This window comes from Myxine glutinosa, chromosome 1 (genome assembly GCF_964187855.1).
Source record: "Myxine glutinosa chromosome 1, kmMyxGlut1.1, whole genome shotgun sequence".
Lineage (NCBI taxonomy): Eukaryota > Metazoa > Chordata > Myxini > Myxiniformes > Myxinidae > Myxine > Myxine glutinosa.
The window spans coordinates 228,074,124-228,098,571 of record NC_136261.1 but is presented as its reverse complement, the minus strand read 5'-3'; the positions used below and the strand labels follow the sequence as shown (position 1 = coordinate 228,098,571).

General features: G+C 41.9%; 1 protein-coding gene across 6 annotated transcripts in view; it reads right to left on the bottom strand.

The window, feature by feature from the left end:
* LOC137434734 (sodium- and chloride-dependent glycine transporter 1) overlaps positions 1-24,173 on the bottom strand; it is an 85,547-nt gene extending 61,374 nt beyond the window's left edge. For 2 of the 6 annotated variants that reach the window (XR_013624576.1, XR_013624577.1), the window contains exons 1-2: positions 23,778-23,931; positions 4,207-4,350 (exon numbers count right to left, since the gene is read on the bottom strand). Coding sequence is in view for 4 of the 6 variants with exons in the window: in XM_078784568.1 (XP_078640694.1) it covers positions 4,207-4,350; positions 23,778-23,802 (169 nt within the window). In the remaining 2 variants the exon portion in view is untranslated. Of the gene's footprint in view, positions 1-4,206; positions 4,351-5,148; positions 5,275-23,777; positions 23,933-24,053 lie in introns of those variants that run through there. The other 4 variants (XM_078784568.1, XM_078784581.1, XM_078784586.1 and 1 more) reach the window with 4 other exon arrangements.
* Between the last annotated feature and the right edge of the window lie 275 nt (positions 24,174-24,448).

Here is a 24,448-nt window from a genome sequence, read left to right as displayed (position 1 = left end):
TCAGAGCAAAAACCAAGCCATGAGGTCGAAGGAACTGCCTGCAGAGCTCAGATACAGGATTGTGTCGAGGCACAGATCTGGGGAAGCCTACAAAAAAAATCTCTGCTGCATTGAAGGTTCCCAAGAGCACAGCGGCCTCCATAGTTCTTAAATGGAAGAAGTTTGGAACAACCAGGACTCTTCCTCGAGCTGGCCGCCCGGCAAAACTGAGCAATCGGGGGAGAAGGGCCTTGGTAAGAGAGGTGACCAAGAACCCCATGGTCACTCTGGCTGAGCTCCAGAGATCCTGTGTGGAGATGGGAGAAACTTCCAGAAGGACAACCATCACTGCAACACTCCACCGATCTGGGCTTTATGGCAGAGTGGCCAGATGGAAGCCTCTCCTCAGTGAAAGACACATGAAAGCCCGCATAATCTTGTTTCTCACAGTCTGAGAGTCCTTTAGGTGCTTTTTTGCAAAATCCAAGCGGGCTTTCACGTGTCTTTCACTAGGAGAGGCTTATATATATATATATATTTGTATACAAGATTGAGGCTTGTGTAAGAGCTTGCACATTAAACACACATTAGCACATGAAACACAAAAAACAAACGGACACATAAAACAATAAAGGGAGGGGGAGACAAGATGGGGAGAGAGAGGGAAGCACACAAGCACAACAGTAGAGGACAGGGAGATCAGGAGATCTGTGGAAGGGAGAGGGCTGGGGGGGGGGGGGGGGGGGAAGAGGTACATGGTATAAAACAAATTGCATGGGAGAGAGTAACAAATTGACCCTACCAGGAATTTCAGGAATGAATTCGGAGATTGAAAGAGGTGGATTTGGGGTGTATTAACGAGGGTAGAAAAGATCAAGGTTTTGGATGGGGGAAGATAAGAGATGGTGGTGAACAGCTGTTTTAAAGACCTGGTGGGAGGAGTGGGATTGAATAGAGTGTGGCAGTTTGTTCCAGAGGTGGGGAAAAAAAGGAATAAAAGAGTGAAAGTGAGCAGAGAGTCTTGATTTTGACAGTTTATCAGAAGAGGGATATAACAAAAGTTATCAGGGTGATTTACATAGCCTCACATATTCCTGATGCCTGTAGTAACATATGCCTAACCAGAAAATATACAGAACTAGAACGGCACTCCAACGTCGACTGATATGCCTCCGCTCACATTAATACATCATTATAATACTTGTACCAAGTTTGGTTTAAATCCATTCAGCTGTGCCAAGTTAGCACATTTTTACCAGACATGACCTCTGACCTTTGACATATTGACCCCAAATTGTAATCAGTTCATGTTTACATCATTATACATACCTGTACGAAGTTTTAATTTAAATCCCTTCAGCTGTTCACAATTTATCACATTTTTACCTGACATGGCCTCTGACATTTGGCCTTTGACCTTGGGAATCCCCCCCCCCCCCCCCAATCTAATAAGCTAATCTTTACAACATTATACAGACCTGTACCAAGTTTGAATTAGATTACTTCAGCCATTCTCAAGTTATAGACCTATTACAGACTTTGACCTTTGACCTATGACCCCTAAATCTAATCACTTAATCTTTACAACATTATACAGACCTGTACCAAGTGTGAATTAGATCACTTCAGCCACTCTCAAGTTATAGACCTATTACAGACTTTGACCTCTTGACCCCAAAATCTAACCAGTTCATTGTTACATCATTATACATAAGTGTACCAAATTTTGTCAGAATCCCAACACTGGTTCACAGGTTATTGTGGTAATTGTATTTTTACCTAACATGACCTCTGACCTTTGTCCTTTGACGTCGTGACCCCAAAATGTAATCAGTTCATCTTTACCTCATTATACATACCTGTGGGGAATCTTTACCTCATTATACATACCTGTCATGTAAGCTTGAATTTTGAAAGCATGTGTTGCAATCAGTCAGATATTCCTATTAAGTGCATAAGTTGTACTTCAAGAGAATTTTGAAAGAAGAAGAAGATTTATTGCGAAATGGGCCCAGCCCGGCCGTGGCGACCTCGACCGGCCTCGCCACCTAGCCTATAACCTTCCCGGGGCCCGTCCCGACATTTTTTGTTTCAGAGGTTTCCTCCTATCTTTCACCGTTCAGGAGATTAGCGCGTGCAGACAAACAAACAAAAACTTTCTTTTATATATATATAGATAGATATTATATACCTGTACTAAGTTTGAATTAGATCACTTCAGCCATTCTGAAGTTATAGAGCTATTACAGATTTGACCTTTGACCCCAAAATCTAATCACTTAATCTTTACAATATTATATATACCTGTACCAAGTTTGCATTAGATCACTTCAGCTGTTCTCAAGTTATGCACCTATTACAGATTTTACCTTTGACTTTGTCCCCAAAACCTTATCACTTGATCTTTACAATATTATACATACCTGTACCAAGTTTGAATTCGATCACTTCAGCCATTCTCAAGTTATAGACCTATTACAGACTTTGACCTTTGACCTATGACCCCTAAACCTAATCACTTAATCTTTACAACATTATACATACCTGTACCAAGTTTGAATTAGATCACTTCAGCCACTCTCAAGTTATAGACCTATTACAGACTTTGACCTTTGACCTCTTGACCCCAAAATCTAATCAGTTCATTGTTACACCATTATACATATTACATAAGTGTACCAAATTTGGTCAGAATCCGATCACTGGTTCACAAGTTATCGCGGTAATTGTATTTTTACCTAACATGACCTCTGACCTTTGTCCTTTGACCTCGTGACCCCAAAATGTAATAAGTTCATCTTTACCTCATTATACATACCTGTGCCAAGTTTGACTAAGATCCCTTTAGCCGTTCTCAAGTTATCGCGGTAACGAAAACCTATCATGGACGGTCAGACGGACGGACAACCTGAAAACATAATGCCTCCGGCGACGTCGTTGGCAGAGGCATAAAAATATAGTACGTTATAACCTGAAAATATATAGATACTATTTGCATGATATGAATTCCAAACTTGATACATTCTTAAAATATATACATTGCATTTAAACATTTTAGTATCAAGTTATTAACTCCTCTCAGCACGGAAGCGGCACGAAAAATTGTAATGCTGCGTGGAAAAGTTTACTTAAAAATTCATAGCTTGGTCAGTTTTCATCCATTTAAAATAATTTAAAGTGCATTCGAAATCTCTTTTTATGAGAAATAATATTCCATAACAGTTGCATTGCGATAATTGAAACAAAAAATACAACAAAACAATAATTTATGATCACTCAAAATCACCCACCAGGGCAAGCTACTGTAATTGGACCATATGTATAAACTCAAAATCCTGACGTACTGAGAAAATTTTGACTTCAGAATCAGCAAACTCGATTTAGTCCAGAACATATGTTTCTACCCCAGTAGAAAAATCCTTGTTGTCCAGTGAATTATTTAAGGTGAATTAACAAAAATATCAACGAGAAGTTAAAAACGTATGCAAAACAGACGAATCTCTTCCCTTCATTAGTATGCCCATTAAGCATTGTGTCCGATAGCTATATGGGTAAAAATGGGTGGTGAGCAGGTGACCAGGTCAGCAGGTGCCAATGAAGGGAAAACCCTGCACAGAGAAGTGATTAAAGTGATAGAGGTGTGTGCTATCCCTCTCCCACTCTCTATTCCTATGAGCATCATTGGCTGCAGGTGCAGTAAATGTGACGTCTGATGCACATAGGCGCAGCAGAGTCGCCAGGTCGTTGGTATGACGACGGCTGCCCTCAATGTCCAAAGTTTCCTGGCACAGCAACCAACAGCTGCTGCGCAGTGATGCCTAAATTTGTGCCACCACTGACTTTCATGGGCACATTTATCCACGATGTCGCGCTGCCGAGGCTAACCTCAGCAGGTGCGGTTTGATATCTAAGTGTCCTCATATTCTTAGCTTAAAGAGGCTTCCCCCACAAGGTAGTGGTAATCTGTTACCCTGGACAATTGGCCCATATCAGGTCCTGTCAGCTGGAGCAGGCTGAGCCCGGGACTCGCATTAGGGCAGGGACGTCACTTCCTGAGGTAGCTGAAAAACAGCTACCCTGCTACCCAAAAACAGTTAACACAATGTAACCATACAAGGTAATACACATTTCCACAGACAGGAAATAGAGATGAACCATCTTGAATGACATGAGAACTACATATTCAAATTGAAAACCAACAAAAGCAATAAATCATCATCAACTCACTTCCTCCATTCTTCATCGTAAGCTCGGGAAACTTGCCCAGGTTGTGGAAGCCCACACCAAAGACGGAGCCAACAAGGACATGTTCGTACATCCATCGCCATTGTCCTCGTTCCACTCCAGCTGCCTTGGACGTCACAGATAGATCTGAGCAGATACACATAATCTCAATTTGACTTTGGACGGAGCTCCAAACAGCAACCTTACTCTTTAATCACAGAAAACAAGTGATATCTTTTGGCCATTTGCATCACAGCTAAAATATATAAAGGACTGTATAACAATTTAGCATTTCTTTCCAGATGCTCTCAGCTGACAACATGTGTGTACGCTTTCCAAACAGCCAATGGAAAGGCTTTACGTAGTGCACACAGACGGCACACAAAACAAAAACAAAAAATTTGGCCTCTATGCCATGTGCAAAATTACTCCTTTGCTCGTGAAACAATCACTGCTGCTGCGCAGTGATGCCTACAACTGTACAAGTTGAAATGAGATATTCCCATTACATCGTTTGAAATAATGACATCACTGGAAATGCCACAACAAGGGTTACTTCGATTGAGCAATTTGCCTCTGGGAATCGCTGCGAGACGCAAATGAATCAGGAACGTCCAAATTACGACTTCAAAAATCTGACAACTGTAATTAACTTCAATTACAATTATATTAAGCAAAGTCTTCTGCTCATGTGAGCCTCTCGAAACTGGGAACAGAAACACGTGGATCATTCTGGACGTGGCATGTGATGCAGCTACATGAGTAGCCAAAACAAATTCGTCACATGGAGTCAAAATGATTCAATCAATGCGTGTAGAAATGTTAATTGTACAATATAGTTGACAATGTTGTTCGCAGTAGTTAAGGACTTTGTAATGTGGTTTGTGAGGATGTGAGGGTGTGACTTGGGGATATTAGCCTAAACTGCATGCAGGTTTATCTCACCTCTCAGTTGTGCATTTCCTTTTGTGGAACAAATTGGCCTGACAAGGTTTTCATCGGTCAGGGATCCTTTCCGACCCTGGCGTCACAGTTGAGAAAATGGAGAGGGGTCAACTTGGACTTTTCCTATAGGCCTCAGGCGTGACGTGTTGTAAACGTAGCCACGTCTTTCACCCGGCACTTGCCCTAAAAGGAATTGCCGAGTCTCAGAAGGGTGGAAACTCACTTCATACAGTAGAGTCTCAAGAGATGTGGTGCTGATGAGACTGGAATGAGAAAGTGAGGTTGCTGTATAAATGGCTGGCAGCTTGGGTAAAACTTGGAGGTAAAAGCTTGTTCACATAGGTGCAGTGCAGAGGGAGTAGGCTTAGAGAAGAAAAGGGCTTCCAATTCCTTCACAACCGACCTGCGCCTGTGATCTAACGAGTTCTTTGCAGAGTGTGTTCCTCAATACAACGTCCTCAATACACGGCATCTGGACAATCTAGAGTGTTCACGCTGCATGCTCCAAGCAAGCAATGCTCAAGGAACGGGTTCTGCTTCTTTCACATACATGATGCTGGTTTCAGCATGGATTCACCAGATGAGCCCATGCACAGAGAGGCACCTATAAAGGAGGCCATGTCCAACTTACTTAAGACAGTTTGTTTGGTGTTTTCATTTCCATGGATGACCATAATTTGTTACTACTGACAGAACCCAAAATGAACAGAACCAAAGTGACAAACAAACAGACAGAACAGAACAGAACAAACAGAACAGAACAAACAGACAGAACAGAACCCAAATGACAAACAGAACCCAAATTAACTCAAAATGACAGAACCCAAAAATTACTGGTTACTGTTTTTGCACGATGCAAATACACATATGTGGGACGACTTTTAGATCACAAAACGAAATGTAACTTTACTCATGCTTGATGTGCTGTGTGTGATCAATGATTGTATGAATGACCCTTTGAGTCAAAGCCGTTAGAACTAGACCAGCACTCGGTAGAGCGCAAACCTCCGCCAGGCTCAGCAGTTCATGTTTTGTATCCCACTCGTAGGCCGGATCTGGATCTGAACCTCAAAAATCAAATCGTCTTGTTCTTGTCCCGTACCCAACTTATCCACCAGGTTTTATTCAACTCCGTCCACAACCTTTTGAGATACCGTGCTATATATCGTTTTTTGCCCAATCGCTCAATGGTGAAAAACCACGTTATTAATTAAAAGGTTCTCGTACCCAGATTCGGATCTTCACCAAAATCGAATCGATTCGTCCTTTTCATACACCCAACCTGTTCACCCCGTTTTGTCCGAATCCGTCCATAACTTTTTGAGATATCCTGATATATATCATTCACAGCCCCATCACTCAATGGTGAAGAATCACTTAAAAAAATTCTCGGAACTGATTCCATATCCGGATCATCACCAAAATCTAATAATTCCGTCCTTGTCACGTACACAACCTGTCCACCAAATTTCGTCCAAATCCGTCCACAACGTTTTGAGATATTTTGTTCACAGACAGAGAGACAGACAGGGGTGAAAACATAACCTCCACCTATTTTCGGTGTCACAGGTAATAAATATATACAGTACAAGCATTTGTATGCCGTCGCCGTCAAGGTGCATTATGTTTTCAGGTTGTCCATCCGTCCGTCCGTGATATGTTTTCGTTTCTGCGATAACTTGAGAACGGCTGAAGGGATCTTATGGCGCTTTTCCACCGCGGTCCCGTACCGTACCGTAACCAAAATCCGTTTTTCCATCGCCAAGCGAACCGTACCGTACCTAAGTACCCGTGCTAAATTTGGTTCCTGCTATGGATAGGTACCAGGCGAGCCAAACCCAGACCTATGGGTGGAGCTAGCAATACTGCAGACCGTTTTGGGCGGGTTTTTTCTTTCCGTCACTTTAGATAACTCCGCCTATTTTCACGGTTCTATTGTGCGATGGAAAAACGACACAGGGATTACCGTACCGTACCGTTCTGTGCAATGAAAAGGCGCCATTAGTCAAACTTGGTGCAGGTACGTATAATGAGGCAACGATGAACTGATTAGATTTTGGGCGCACGAGGTCAAAGGTCAAAGGTCAGAGGTCATAGGTCATGTTAAGTAAAAATCCTGTTACCGCGATAACTTGTGAACCAGTGAAGGGATTCTGCCCAAATTTGGTACAGTTATGTAGAATGATGTAACGATGAACTGATTAGATTTTGGCGTCAAGAGGTGAAAGGTCAAAGGTCAGAGTCTGTAATAGGTCTATAACTTGAGAATGGCTGAATGGATTTAAATCAAACTTAGTACAAGTATTACAATGATGTAATAATGTGGGCAGAGGCATATCGGTCGACGTCGTGACGTCGAAGAGCGTCGTTCTAGTTACATGAGGTTTGATTGTCTCCGATTCTAATGCACCATACTCTGTTACAGAATGTCAGTGTTGGTGAGGCAGTTTCTTGGTAAGGATTATACTGCCTTCCCAGCAGTAGTTTGCGTTAAGAATTTGGAATTTTTCAGGGTGCTGGTGATAGTTCGCTTACTCTTCGTGAAGGACACCGTGGGATCTTTCACGTCACCAAAATAATGCTTGAAGTCAATCCGAGGGACAGCACACACATTGATGAATCGACCCACTTGTGAAACATGGGGATGACAGTTTATATCTGGGTCCGGATTTGAACACAGGCTAGACTGCTTAGAGGCGAGTGCAAATACCTCTCGGCCATTCTGCTAGACGGGTTCAATTGTACTGGACCTAGACCGGTTCAACAGTCCTTTTATTCAGTGATATTATGGGTTTAGGTTGGTAGGAAATCGAGTTGCAGGCTAAAACCAATTCACCATTAGCGAAATAATATTTCACCTGTCTTCAGGACAGTCCTAAAGGACCTTGGAGACAGTTGGCATCAATACCCCACCCCAAATCTACAAGGGCAATTGAATAACCAAACTCCCACCCCCTCCCAGTGAAAAAAAAAGGTCTCTGTAGGTAATACCAGTGACAATTCCTCAATTACAAGCAGAACAATACCCAAATCTATTCCAAAATCCAGTAACACTTGCACTTTGCAACTATACTATCTACAAACAACTATGGTACTGATCTGAAAAAGGCATGTTGAAAAGCACAGTCAATGACCATGGGTACGGTGGTGCCCTAATGGTGCGGATACTTGACAAACATCAGAAAGTTTGTGGGTTCAATTCCAGGTGATGGATAAAATTCCAATAATCTGGAAACTGAGCTATTATTCAAAAGAATTACCATCTCACTGTAATAATGCTGATAAAAACACAACTAGCTACTTAATAATCATCATGGAGGGGGAAATTTGCACTTGCCATTTAAGGGTCATCTGGGGCACCAACTATTGTGGACATGGATTAACAATGTTGCAACTGCAACAGGCCCCACGTGTGAAATCATTTTTGCATGCAATTTCAACTGGCAGCTGTACAAGGCCTCAAGGGTAACATATTGTACATTTATATGCAAACCCAACAAAGGATCTGTAGTCATAGTTATGAACAAATGTTATTATGTTGACAAGATGCAAAACATTCTGAGCAGCGAATTCAATTTTAAACTAATCAGCGCTTTGGATAGGGGATGATCTGAGATGGTGGTGAACAGCTGTATTGAAGAACTGGAAGTAGGAAGGATATTTGAAGACAATGTGGAAGTTGGTTCCATGGGTGTGGAAAGAGAGGAACTAATGAATAGAGGAAAGTAGAGATTTTGGATTTTGGGAGTTTCATCAGAAGGAGAGGGGGTGGAGGGAGGGGTTTGCTGGTGGAATGCATGCACCCTGCAGAAACCTAGAGGGGGAGCAAAGCATAGAAAGAGCAGAGGGTGCAAGACCACAAAGGAGGTGGTCGAAGACAGAGACCATCAACCTGTCTGCGATATGAAAGAGACAGGTTCATAGACTCGGCTTTATCACCAGAGATTCCAATGATCTTAAAGGACTTTGTTTCCATGAGGTCAAGCTGAGCAAGGAGTGAGGCAATGGAACCAAGCCAGAGAAGAGAGCAGTAATTCATCAAGGTGCAGATTAGGGCCTTGTCGGTGGATAACAGTTCAGGTGTGCCAAGGAAGGACTTTGCATGATGGAAGATTCCCTGTAGGCGACTGGCTTTGGAGGTCAACTTAGAAATGTCGTTTGCTCAAGATATATCATGGCTGAGTTCAGTTATATTTGTCTGCATGATCACCCTCATTATCCCCCCGTAGATCCCCTTATACCCCAATGTTTTTCAAGCTGTGAACAAACTTGAGTTGGAACATACCAAATATAATTTGTGTCAAGTTTGGTCACAATCCAATCAGAGGTTTTAGGGAAGTAGTTCCAAGTGTTTACGAACAGATGGACGGACGGACAGACAGATGACGCACCATCACACAAGCTCCCCGGAACTACGTTCCAGGTGAGCTAAAATAGGCCACCAAGTCGGCTTGGAAGCATTACCGAACGTCTTCTTTGCTTTATCTGACAATGCCAGTGTCCACAAGTAGTGATAAGAAGTCCTTAACCCATATCAATCACATCTAAGGCTCATGATGCTCAACTATGGGTGAAGACAGGTTGAAAACCATGACACTGCTCAGCATAGAGATCAAAATAGTGAACTATATGAAACTTTCTTGGCATAATCATCCATTTGCTGCCACCAAGTTACGTTGACAAATTTTGTGACTGCGCAAGTGATGAAATGCACTGACAGGATAACCTTGACGATAGAGGTATGCACACTCGCTATCTAAGCTGTCTCGCCTGGGTTTGGATCCCGAGCAAGCTATAATCGAATGCCAGCTGATTCGTGAAACAATTGGGCCAAAATGATTTCCCGGCAGACCCAAAGATTTATTGTGGCCATTAAAGTATCATCAAAGACTCGTATGAATGATTAAATAATTTATGTAGTGTAAAAAACACAGCTACTTTTGGTCGATCATACCTATTAACAACATTAGCCTTACAGGCTTCTCAATATGCATTCTTACTCAAAAATATTTATGGTAGCTAGAATGGTTGTTCAGAGGAGAGGGAAAGGGGAAATGGGGGTGGGGTGGGGTCAGGACCATGAGTTCTAGTATCAACAGACTCACAAACACCTTAATCCAGGTCTGGTTACAACACCCGCATATATTACCTACGTGCGATGCTGGTCTATGCATGACTGCAGGACGTACATCAAGGTTTGGTTTTATTGTATCTGGGTCAACTTGGGTACAAAAATTCCATCTGTAAAAACTTGGGGACAAAAATTCCATCTGTAAAAACATGGGTACAAAAATTCCAGCTGTAAAAACATGGGTACAAAACTTCCATCTGTAAAAACTTGGGGACAAAAATTCCATCTGTAAAAACTTGGGGACAAAAATTCCATCTGTAAAAACATGGGTACAAAAATTCCATCTGTAAAAACATGGGTACAAAAATTCAATCTGTAAAAACTTGGGGACAAAAATTCCATCTGTAAAAACATGGGTACAAAAATTCCAGCTGTAAAAACATGGGTACAAAAATTCCATCTGTTAAAACTTGGGGACAAAAATTCCATCGGTAAAAACTTGGGGACAAAAATTCCATCTGTAAAAACATGGGTACAAAAATTCCATCTGTAAAAACTTGGGTACAAAAATTCCATCTGTAAAAACTTGGGTACAAAAATTCCAGCTGTATAAACTTGGGTACAAAAATTCCATCTGTAAAAACATGGGTACAAAAATTCCATCTGTAAAAACATGGGGACAAAAATTCCATCTGTAAAAACATGGGTACAAAAATTCCAGCTGTAAAAACATGGGTACAAAAATTCCATCTGTAAAAACTTGGGGACAAAAATTCCATCTGTAAAAACATGGGTACAAAAATTCCAGCTGTAAAAACATGGGTACAAAAATTCGATCTGTAAAAACTTGGGGACAAAAATTCCATCTGTAAAACATGGGTACAAAAATTCCAGCTGTAAAAACATGGGTACAAAAATTCCATCTGTAAAAACTTGGGGACAAAAATTCCATCTGTAAAAACTTGGGGACAAAAATTCCATCTGTAAAAACATGGGTACAAAAATTCCAGCTGTAAAAACATGGGTACAAAAATTCAATCTGTAAAAACTTGGGGACAAAAATTCCATCTGTAAAAACATGGGTACAAAAATTCCAGCTGTAAAAACATGGGTACAAAAATTCCATCTGTAAAAACTTGGGGACAAAAATTCCATCTGTAAAAACATGGGTACAAAAATTCCATCTGTAAAAACATGGGTACAAAAATTCCAGCTGTAAAAACATGGGTACAAAAATTCCATCTGTAAAAACTTGGGGACAAAAATTCCATCTGTAAAAACATGGGTACAAAAATTCCAGCTGTAAAAACATGGGTACAAAAATTCCATCTGTAAAAACTTGGGGACAAAAATTCCATCTGTAAAAACTTGGGGACAAAAATTCCATCTGTAAAAACATGGGTACAAAAATTCCAGCTGTAAAAACATGGGTACAAAAATTCCATCTGTAAAAACTTGGGGACAAAAATTCCATCTGTAAAAACATGGGTACAAAAATTCCAGCTGTAAAAACATGGGTACAAAAATTCCATCTGTAAAAACTTGGGGACAAAAATTCCATCTGTAAAAACATGGGTACAAAAATTCCATCTGTAAAAACCTGGGTACAAAAATTACATCTGTAAAAACTTTGGTACAAAAAATGCTTACTTATAAAAGGCAACACTCCCAAATTGCAACAATAAAAATAAAGTAAAGTGAAGCAGTCAGTAGGGTAAACAGGGTTAGAGTCAAATTTGGCTCATATAAAGAAAAGCTCAACTCAAACAATGAATTCAAAAGTAGAGCTTCTTCATGTACAAGAGTGGTTCAAAGTTAGTCTTCACTCTGTTATTACCGGCGCCAGACGAGAGGGTATTGCATGTGAGTCCGTTTGTCTGTCTGTGTGTCCACACAGAATAAACATGATTTTCTCTGCAACCGTTGGTCCGATTGACAGGAAATTTTCACCATAGGCGCACCTCCTCCTGTACAATTTTGTAATGATAGGTATGACGTCATAGGTCACGTGGTACGGGCGCCATCTTGGAAAACCGAAAAAATTGCACCTCTATATCTCCGAAAGCGCTGCACATAAAAAATTTAAACATGGCTCATTGTAAAGAACTCTGCATGGGAAATAACATGTTAATGATGATGTCATAGGTACCTCCATTATGATATGTCATAATTTGACAAGTACAAAACTTAATCCGATAAAGATTAAATTTATTGAGCATCATCTATGGATAAATTGAATGAATGAGAATGAATGATCGTTTTAAGGCCATTTTCCCCGCTAGAGCGGGGGTTAGCCTTGCGGGCCCCATGACCTCATGGTTCCCTATTTGAGGCAATGTTTTTATGGCCGGATGCCCTTCCTGACGCCAACCCTTGGTCACGCTCTTACGATGCACAGGGATACGGTGTACCTATTCTAAATCGGGGTACACACCGTGATCATTCATCCCAGCAAGCTGGTACTCAATTTGCCGACCTCGGAAGGATGACAGGCTGAGTCAACCCCCCCGGCGTTAATTCAGCGATCGACCAGGATTCAAACCCAGGATCCTTGGATCCCAAGCCGGCACCCTAACCGCTAAGCCAACACCATCTATGGATAAATTGGTGGAGAAAAATAATAATAATGACGTCATCATGTCACGTGGTTCAGCCGCTATATTTGTTTTAACACAAAATCCTTAAAAACCACTAAAAACACGTCCTGGCGAGGGTCTGCAATCTCTAATTGCTCTTTTTTGTTGATCATTGTAAAACAATGACATTACTGACAGTTTGTTGCATGGTAGTGGCATCAACTGGCAAAACCAGATGTGTTAAATGATCTGACCACAGCACTGACAATTTTGGGCATTTTAAAGCTGGTGGCAAACAGTGTGTCATGTACTGTGGGAAAGTGTTGTGTAACGCTTTCTGATGAATGAAAATGTCAAAAAAGCTCAAATGTATATGTGGTAATGTGTGTCATGCAGCGATATGCTCAAGTGGTGCAAAAACTTTAAAAATAGATGAGAATTGGAAATGGATTATCAACCTGCTCATGTGCAAACAGGTTGTGTGACTCAAATATTACTCATGTCGAATAGTTGGTTTTTGGCAATTGGGTAACCCTCCGCTAGCCAAGCTATGTTCCTTCCCTCTCTGCTCTCCTTTCTTTCATCATTCATTCATTCATTCACTTGATCGTTCGATCCAAATGTTGTCCCACTGTCTTTATGTTGCCTTTCTTCTCTCCATGATACTTTCCTGCTCTTCCATGAGCCTAGGCTTTGTAAACAAAAAAAACTGCCACATTAATGTGCACAATATTGCAGCAAAGCTGTATAATAAAATTGAAATGTGGAAGCAATCCTTCATTCATATGCAGCATTTAGCTGCTGAAAACATCATTTCTGAGAGTGTGGCTGTGCCTCTGCCCCGGCAGACTCAAAGATGAGTGCACACTGAACGTTCGGGTAGGAATGTATAATTTTGCTTGGGTTCTGGTACAAAATGGCTTTCTATTGCAAAAAATGTAAATGTCCATCAGGAAAAGTACTCCAGTTACCACCCTATGTTATGGGCAGCACACTGGACAGCATGGCTCTGCATTCAAAGGACCAGGATGACAGTTTTTGTTATTCAATTTATCATTGTGAAATTTCAATCTTCGAATCAGTGAAGGAGCATCAGTTGGCATCAAATTTCAAAATAATGAAGGTATGAAAGCATAGATCATCACATGGCTATGTACTTGTCCAAATAATTTCTAGGAGGGTATGCTTCTATATTTCAGGAGTTTACACACCAATGGATCGAATAAGTAGGTTTAATACGGTAATGAGTTGGCAGGATTGCCCAGAGGTATGCACACTCATCTCTAAATTGCGTAGCTCTAAATTGTCATCCTGGTGTTTCACAGGCAGAATGATTCAACAATGCGTTTCTCAGATAGACATTAAACTGGGCATCCGATCTGCCAACATTAGTTGGTAGATGTTAAAGACCCACGGTGTACTACGTGAAGAGTAGGCGTAGTACCGCCGGCATCCTGGCCAAATTCCAAAGTCCTTCCATAACTACTGCCAGGAAAGCCAATGGCAAACCACCCAGTATAACCCCTGCCAAGAAACTGCTTTGGCAGCACTGATGCTCTATAACAGAATATGGTACATCAGAATCAGAGAGTAGAGTAATACCTCAAAAAAAAATAGAGAACTTACAACCAAAAAATTGTAATTGGGAAGATCCATATTTAAAAATAGGGGCAATACCCCCAAGCGCTCACCTGGTAGAATAAAGTAGTATACTACACTGACTAAAGGTATTTTAAACAGTATCATGGTATTTTGAACCAATTTCAATGGCTGCTAGAAGACAGGGCAGCATGTAAAATCATACTAATGTAATCATAAGACTTTAAACAGACACAAAAATACCCATTCTGGGGGGGGGGGGGGGAGGGGCAAATCCCCCCCACCCCATATACCTTTAATCGGAATTGTTCATCAATTTCATCAGAATTGCGTGTGTAGTTCCTGAGATGACGGCAAATAACTATTTTGGGGGAACCCCCCCCCCCCCCATAGACCCCGATTTTTTAAATGCCAGAAGCAAACGGCACATCACCAGTGATGAAGGTTGTGGTCAAGTTTCATCAAAATAGTGTTAGGGTTAGGGTTAGGGTTAGTTTCTGAGAAAACAAAAGCAAATACCTATTTTGGGGGGCAACCCCCTGTAGACCCCCTTAGACCTCCATTTTTTAAAATGCCGTGAACAAATTGAGTTGCAACATACCAAATATATCATTGTGCCAAGTTTGGTCACAATCCCATCAGCGGTTTCGGAGAAGAAGTTGCAAGTGTTTACGGACTGACAGACTGACGGACAGATGACACACCATCGCATAAGCTCCCCTGAACTGTTTCAGGTGAGCTAAAAAATGAAGGTGCCACGAATTAGCATAGTTGCACAGCAGATGAGGCTTCGGCTTCAAGCTTGCTGATACACAAATTGATGTACCTTCAGTATTGAATATTCCTCAACTCCACTTTATTTTCACATCTTAAACTCAAAGCGCAGGTTAACCTTGAATCACCCTCATAACTTAGGAATAGGAACCTAAGGAATGTTTATTGTGCACTGATAAGAGTGAAAGTGGATGAGACATTTGGTCTCACATCTCTTTTGAAATGTAGAACACATATGCAAAATACAAGAAGAGCAGGTTATCAAACAAACGCATAGATCAAATAACCATACTAAAATATGCAACTTGGTGTCTGTCTGTCTGCCTGTCTGCCTGTCTGCCTGCCTGATGATTTTTGACCGCGATACATTCAATCGTTACTTATCCAATCGCAACCAAACTTGACAGGCAGACCAAGGGTGATACGATTGAGGTTGTGGAGATTTCACTTATTCCCCACCCAAGGGGATTGTCCCTGCCAAGGAGGTTGCGTGTTAAGGTGTATATCCATGTTAAGATAACTTTATTGTGGCGTTTTTCCAAACCCACTTCTCATTACAAAAGTAACAACACTAAATATAATAGCATAACACCAGGATGGAGATGGATTTCAGCATGGAGTTAATCTAAATGGATTGCTACTGTGCTGCAAAATATTACTAAACCCTCTTAATAAGGCATACCTAACAGAACCCTCTTTCAGGGGGTGCGTTGTCCATTTTATCTCTGCTCACCTTGTGAAATCCAGTGGATCCTTGTTAAGACAAATAATTTTACAATAACACGAAAAGTTCTAAATAAAATAGGATATCAACAGTTTTTTTAGTAACCATTTTATCAAAATGCATTTAAAAAAATAGTCATTTGAAAGTGAGTCTGTAGCGCAGTTTATAGCTTTGCACAAAACATGCTTTTGGGTGTGAAAATTGCTTGCTCAATAATGCATGACCACATATTTGTATGAGAAGGACAGGGATAAAGGGTGGGAGTGAGGGGTGGATGGGAATTTAAAACTTCGCCTTGCCAATGCCAGCAAAAGTGCATAAACAGGTTCATACAGTGCCTTCAGAAAGTATTCACACCCCTTGACATTTTCACATTTTGTTGTGTTACAGCCCGAATTTAAAATGGTTTAAGTTGAGGTTTTTGTCACTGATCTACACATAATGCCCCATAATGTCAAAGTAGAATTGTTTTTCTTTAGAAATTTTTACAAAATAATTAAAAATGAAAAGCTGAAATGTCGAGTCAATAAGTATTCAACGCCTTTGTTACGACACTCCAAATTGAGCTCAGGTGCATCCATTTTCCTTTGATCATCCTTGAGATGTCTCTAACAACTTTATTAGAGTTCACCTGTGGCCAATTTAATTGATTGGACATGATTTAGAAAGAAACACGCTTCTATACAAGGCCCCACAGTTGACAGTGCATGTCAGAGCAGAAACTCGACCATGAAGTCCAAGGAACTGTCCTGAGACCTATGTGATATAATTGTGATCTGGGGAAGGGGATAAAACAATTTCTAGAGTGTTGAAAGTTCCCAAGAGAGTTCCATCATTATGAAATGGAAAGAAAATGGAACTACCTAGATTCTTCTTAGAGCTCGCCATCCAACCAAACTCAGCAACCAGGGGCAAGAAGGACCTTTGTCATGGAGGTGACCAATCACCGAATGACCACTGACAGAACTACATAGTTCCTTGGCTGAGATTGGAGAACCTGCCAGAAAAACCACCTGTCTCTGCAGCACTTCAAAAAATCTAAGCATTATGGGAGAGTGGCCAGACGGTTGCTACTCTTGAAAAAAGGCACATGACAGCATGAGTGGAGTTTGCAAAAAGGCACATGAAAGACTGAGAGTCATGAGACAAGAGCATGAGACAAGAGCATGAGACAAAAGATTCTGTGGTCTGATGAGAGGAAAATTGAACTATTTCTCCTGCATGTAAAGCTGTATGTGGAAACCAAGCACAGCTCATCACCCATCCAACACCATCTCTACAGTGAAGCATGGTGGTGGCAGCATCATGCTATGGGGATGCTTTTTGAGTGGCAGGGACTGGGAGACTTGCAAGGATAGAGGGAACAATGAATGGAGCTAAATACAGGCAAATCCTTGAGGAGAACCTACTTCAGAGTGCAAAAGGCTTTGGACTGCAGCGAAGATTTACATTCCAACAGGATAATGACTCCAAGCATGCAGCCAAAGCAACACTGGAATGGCTTCAGAACAAGAACATGAAAGTCCTTGAGTGGCCCAGCCAAAGGCCAGACTTTATATACCATTTAGGATCTATTGAAAAGACTTGAAGATTGATGTTCACCGATGCTCCACATCCAACTTGACAGATTGAGCAAATCTGTAACGAAGAATGGGAGAAACCCCCCAAATCCAGATGTGCAAAGCCAATACAGACATACCCAAGAATACTCGAAGCTGTAATTGCTGCTCAGGGTGTTGCAAGTATGCCGGAATGTATTGACTCAGGAGTATTGATTCAATATGTAAGTATTGACTCAGAAGGTTGAATATTTGTGTAAATTAGATATTTCTGCATTTCATTTTTTATTATTTTGTAAAAAATTTCTAAAAAAAAAAATTGCACTATGACATTATGGGGTATTATGTGTAGATCAGTGACAAAACAAATCTCATTTTAATCCATTTCAAAATTCAGGCTTAACAACAATGTGTAAAAAAAAGTCAAGGTGTGTGAAAACTTTCTGAAGGCACTTTATTCAGTAAATGTCCCAGCCAAACATTCTACAAACTCGACAGGAATTCAGGAGTCGAAAAATGTAGCTAAGGTCACAATTTAAGAAACACCACTCTCGTACTTTTATTTGCAGAAAGTCACCATATATTTATTTATGGCATTCACAAATCAGACAAGATAGCTCAGAGGCAGCGTAATTGCCTTTGAGCTTAGCAGTATGGGTTGGATTCCAGACCTAAATATGAGCTGTCATACAGACAGATAGAGAGCAGCTGTGTCTCAATCTGTTGATGTGGAATGTATTCGATGCAGGTCTGATAAATGGGACAGGTCTTTCAATTCTGGCAAATTTCAGTCACCATGTTACTCAAGAAGTCAAACAACACTAGGTATCTACGAGTATTTCCATGGTCAGACATTGCAAGAGGTTCAGCCTCTTGACCTTTAGGCCTCACCATCAGCCGTGGCCTCTTATGGGCCTACCAAATGGTAAAGCTGGGCTCCAAAGTCAGCCGCAGACTCAGCATCCTCAGCCCAGGTAATTCCAGGGAAAATCAGAACTACTCACAATCTACAAGGCTTTTGTCCATATCTCATTGGAGTAACTGCTTTCCCCTATGGGCTAGTGTCCCACCATCACATCTCTCTCATTATTCCCCTGCTCTCTCAGCTGTCCGAACATATACAGCTCCTCCAGAATGCATGCGTTCCTCCAGTACGCCTTCCAGGTTAAGCTCCCAAAACCGGAGTTTTCTGCCAACCTTCAATCGTCCACCACTCCCATTCACCTCCCTTTTTAATTTACCAACTAGAGAGTTCATAGAACACTTACCTCAGCCAATGATGCTGCCCCGCAACCTCGTACTGCATATGAGCGAATAAGAAGAAGAGGATTTGAATTTTATATTTTGAACACAAATTGGAAAACAAACCTACAGTTTAGGAGTACTTTGGCTCTGAATTTGGCAAACATTGGCCCTCAAAGAGTAGTTGTGCCACTGATGCAATGCCCTCTCTTGGTATTTGTTCATAACGAGCAGGAATTTGTTCATGGTGCCGGAAATAGCTCACCTACTCTTTCATGAAGGACACCTTGGGATCTTTAACATCCACCAACTAATGCTGCAGATGGAATGCCCGTTTAACGTACATCTGAGGGACGTCACACACACCTTGATGAGTCGCCCTGCCTGTGAAACACCGGGATGACGGTTTATAGCTGGGTCGGGATTGAAACCCAGGCTGGACAGCTTGGAGGCGAGTGGCATACATCTAGGCCATCCTGTCTCACCACAAAATTTAATTAAAATGAAGTTTTTACTCGAACATAATCTGACAGATGGACGGACAGATATACGTGAACCTATTACTTAACACCGCTTTCGCTTAGCGTACGTGGGGGCTGGGGCAACAATGATACAAAGAAGCAAGGCAGAAATAAATAATTAATGAAATAGAAAGAAGAAATTAGAAAACAATTAAAGACAGAAGTGAGAAGGTTCTGGAAGATACGTTTCGTTTCCCTGGCATATCTTTCATGTAATGAAACATCATGTAGTCCAAGAAAAAATTAGCTTAAACAAAAAAAAAAATTAAAACAAGAGGACACCATGAGTCGCACTCTCAGTTGAGGATCCTGCGTCAGAACGGTGACCTTGCACTGCCCTGAGTATAAAGTATGACCCTGATAGACTAGACGGATTTATGAAAAAAGGCCATGTATAAGCTTCTAGGTGCATGTTTGGGTAAAAGTTGGGAACCTCACTTTTTAACATAATTAGGGTATGCTGAATTCGATTAACCTGGTTCACAAGCCGAATTTTGAGTTTTTTTTTTTTGAGTTTTGAATAAACTGCTGAAGAACTTGGGCATTGGTGAAATTACAGAGGAGACAATCAAATCTGCCGAAGCGTTCGTCTGCAGAATATATAATGTGCACAGAACAACCTCTGTTGATTCAGCACGACACATGTTGTTCTCCAAGACTGGTAAACCATAAGCAATGCCACCGACAAGTGATGCTCTTCATTTCCATTTGATGCGAGTACACTATCAAGCCATGGTATGGAGAAATGCTAATTGTGCCATATGACCTTTCTACCTTTCTGCACCTGTGGAAATGGGATGGAAACGTGGTGATTCAGGACTAGAGCCTATTCTGACGTTACAGAGTCCAATCCCAGAAAGTTGCCTCGAGATGATTTGTTGTGCATGCCAGAAGCAATGCAAGACTCGACGCTGCAAATGTCGCTATTCAGAGTCGAGGTGCACATCAATGTGTGCCTGTCAGAAACAGAGTGATGGTCAGACCCCTTGTATGAATTTGATGTAGTTTGGCAAAACAACATGTGTGACATTCCTGAATGTTTGTGCTTCATGGCCATGTACAATTAATTTAGAATAAATAGTTGCATGAAACAGTCTTATTAAAACCATTTCCCATTTTATCATGTCTAATTTCAATATCAGTTTGAATGTCTCTTTCAATATGTCGCCAACCATAACATAGACGAGACGGATTTATGAAAAAAGGCCATGTATAAGCTTCTAGGTGCATTTTGGGGTAAAAGTTGTAAAGTTAAAGTAAAAGAGCTGCATGTATATCCATGATATGTAAATGATTGTTCAAAGAAATTGTCCAAAAATGGCAATTTGGCGGCCATTTTGTTTATGCTAATTAGAAGGTCAAAAACTCAAATTTCGGCTTGGGAACCGGGTTAATCAAATTCAGCATACCCTATTTATGTTAAAAAGTGAGGTTCCCAACTTTTACCCAAAAATGCACCTCACATTCACATTTCTCAGAAATCCGTCTAGTCTATGATGCTTTGCAACCAGGAGGTCGCTACAATTAGTGCACAATAGTTTTGAGTAATGTTACACTGCGTGTACAATGTACAAATAATTTGCTGGTGGACATTAAAGGACCCACAATGCATTTTGCAAGAGTAGTCCATTGTGGTTCACTACACTGGGAAATTCAAAATTACTGCCCAAACCTATAGCACCCTGCCACAGAGTTGCAACCTTTCCAGCTATGGTAGTTGGCCAGCAATGCTTACGATGTGGCACGTGTACCCTACCCTGGTGGTCTGTGAAGAATAATTATAGGCATACCTTCACCTTCCCTTTTGCGTGACACTAAATACATGCATGCCTTCAATTCCTACTGCAACACGTGCTCCATTCATATCAAGTAGTTTAGCCTCACATCACGCAAGGCTATGTGCCTATGTACGCTGGGCAGTGGGCATCCTCCGTCATTCCATGAAAAACTAGAACTAGACTCAGCCTATAAAGCCTTTGTCTATAGGTCAATGGAGTGCTGCTCTCCTTGTGCCCCACCATGTGTCTCTAACCCGAGCAATTCGAGGACGCATGCATTCTGCTAGTCAAACTTTCAAAAAAAACCCTCCTGGTCAAACTTTCAAAATCTAGGCTGACTAAGCACCACATTTCCTATGTTGCTCACTTCTCCAGTCTATGGAACCACATCCCAGCAGGAAATACACTGCCTCGTCCTTCCTCACACTATATTTATTTATCTCCATTGAATCTTCCCTGTCCAAAACTCTTCCTTTCACGTTGCTGTTTTCCATCCATCATCTCTCTCTCCTTTTTTCCTGTTTATCCATTCCCTTGCTTATAGTGTTCAAATTCTGCCCCGATTGCGCCACCGTCACATCATACCCTCAGTCAATTCGCTCTTTCACGAGCCTTGCTCTTGCAAATAAAAAGATAAATTGCCCAACCCCTGATCCTTTGACCCACCCAGGTCCCCTAATGATCAACTTTGCCATGTCAAATCACCACCAAAATTTATTTTGCTAATCGAGGTCGTTAAGGAGGCACACCTGCTCACAGTCCTTGTGACAGGTACATCTTACAGAGTCTATAATGGAGGAATGTCACTGGCTTGTGACAGGTACATCTCACCGTGTCCAAAATGGAGAAATGTCCCCTGGCTTGTGACAGGTACATCTCACCTTGTCCATAATGGAAGAATGCCCCTGGCTTGTGACAGGTATATCTCACCTTGTCCATAATGGAGAAATATCCCCTGGCTTGTGACAGGTACATCTCACAGAGTCCACAATGGAGGAATGCCCCCTGGCTTGTGACAGGTACATCTCACCTTGTCCATAATGGAGAAATATCCCCTGGCTTGTGACAGGTACATCTCACAGAGTCCACAATGGAGGAATGCCCCCTGGCTTGTGATAGGTACATCTCACCTTGTCCATAATGGAGAAATGTCCCCTGGCTTGTGACAGGTACATCTCACCTTGTCCATAATGGAAGAATATCCCCTGGCTTGTGACCGGTACATCTCACCTAGTCCACAATGGAGGAATGCCCCTGGCTTGTGACAGGTATATCTCACCTTGTCCACAATGGAGAAATATCCCCTGGCTTGTGACAGGTACATCTCACCTTGTCCATAATGGAGAAATATCCCCTGGCTTGTGACAGGTACATCTCACAGAGTCCACAATGGAGGAATGCCCCCTGGCTTGTGACAGGTACATCTCACCTTGTCCATAATGGAGAAATGTCCCCTGGCTTGTGACAGGTACATCTCACCTCGTCCATAATGGAGGAATGTCCCCTGGCTTGTGACAGGTACATCTCACCTAGTCCACAATTGAGGAATGTCCTCTGGCTTGTGACAGGAACATCTCACCTAGTCCACAATGGAGGAATGTCCCCTGGCTTATGACAGGTACATCTCACCAAGTCCACAATGGAGGAATGTCCCCTGGCTTATGACAGGTACATCTCACCGAGTCCACAATGGAGGAATGTCCCCTGGCTTGTGACAGGTACATCTCACCATGTCCACAATGGAGGAATGTCCCCTGGCTTATGACAGGTACATCTCACCATGTCCACAATGGAGGAATGTCCCCTGGCTTGTGACAGGAACATCTCGCCTAGTCCACAATGGAGGAATGTCCCCTGGCTTATGACAGGTACATCTCACCATGTCCACAATGGAGGAATGTCCCCTGGCTTATGACAGGTACATCTCACCATGTCCACAATGGAGGAATGTCCCCTGGCTTGTGACAGGAACATCTCACCTAGTCCACAATGGAGGAATGTCCCCTGGCTTATGACAGGTACATCTCACTGAGTCCACAATGGAGGAATGTCCCCTGGCTTGTGACAGGTACATCTCACCATGTCCATAATGGAGGAATGTCCCCTGACTTATGACAGTATTCCAAACCTCAAGAGACAAACACATTTCCTTGTGAAAAACAAAGCCACGACACAAAAGTAATTTTTAGGTCACGATGGTATCGAAAGTATATGTTCTCACCTCACCCACCTGTGAGGGGTAAAGCACTTTCAGGCCATAATGTCTAGCCATTCTCATCATTTCAGCTGGAATGGAGTCCACAATCGAGGTATTAATCAATTACTTATTTAGCAAACGAGTCAAGTATTTTTCGCCAAGCCATAAAAAACGTTCTTTTTCGAGTGAACGAACAAAAACAAATTTCAAGCCGTGATTATCAGGTGGTTCTTCTTCTTCTGTTCCATCCTGGTGAACATGGCGTGCACAAAAACACGATTTTAAAATGAACAACTCGAACCACATTGCGATTAAATTAGCGATCAATCAGTGCAGGAGGAAAAGCACAAAATAAAAGTTGTACAATTGACAATAAACAGGTAAGCAGGTTACTCGATCCACGTCACCCTCGCCAGATTGAATGAAAAAGGTGTTTTTAAAAAGAAACTTTGAAGATCACGTACAGGTGCCGGCCACACCTAAACAAACATGCCAGACTTAAGTAATAAACGGCAAACTCAACGAATGATTAAGAAAATACCGCGAGAGTAAATATAATACATGGCAAACTTTTAAATGAAACCTCACCTTGACTGTCGCTCATGTGCGACATTGCACAGGTACAGGTACAGGTACGTATTGGAATTCCTTGCGTGGGCTTGTCGACCTCGAGGCGCAGACCATCCTACCGAGGACACTCGAACCTCATGACCGGGAAATCGTCTTCGGTGACGTCACCGCACCTTGGGAAGGAAACGGGAATGCGGATACGAGTGGTTAGATAAGCTGGAGGGGGCGGTCCTTGTACACACAGGTGTAGCGCAGGCGTGCACATCAGACTCTGGCCCGAACCCAAACACACACCGGTGGTCTCTGCGAGTTCCGGTGCGCATCCCGCCTCGCTCGGTACTCGCACTTGTTCTGAAGTCAGGTGTGCGGTTGAGGTCTTCACACCAGCGCAGGTTGTTCCCACGCACACACCTGAGTTCTCTTTCGGTGTCTGTGCGTGCTTGTCTCAAACCCTGCGGCTTGACAAGACCTTACATGACCATCCTCAAATAATAACATGGGGCAATTCCAGGAAGGCTACTTGTCGGTTTCGTACACAAAGCAAGAGTTGCTATGCGCAGGAGGTAATTAACAAATTTCGTAATAAAACCTGGGTGGTGTTCCACCTGCCGTGTATGCGTACGCTGGTCTACAGGTATGCACATCTTTACGCTGTCTAGCCTGGGTTCGAATCACGACCCAGGTATAAA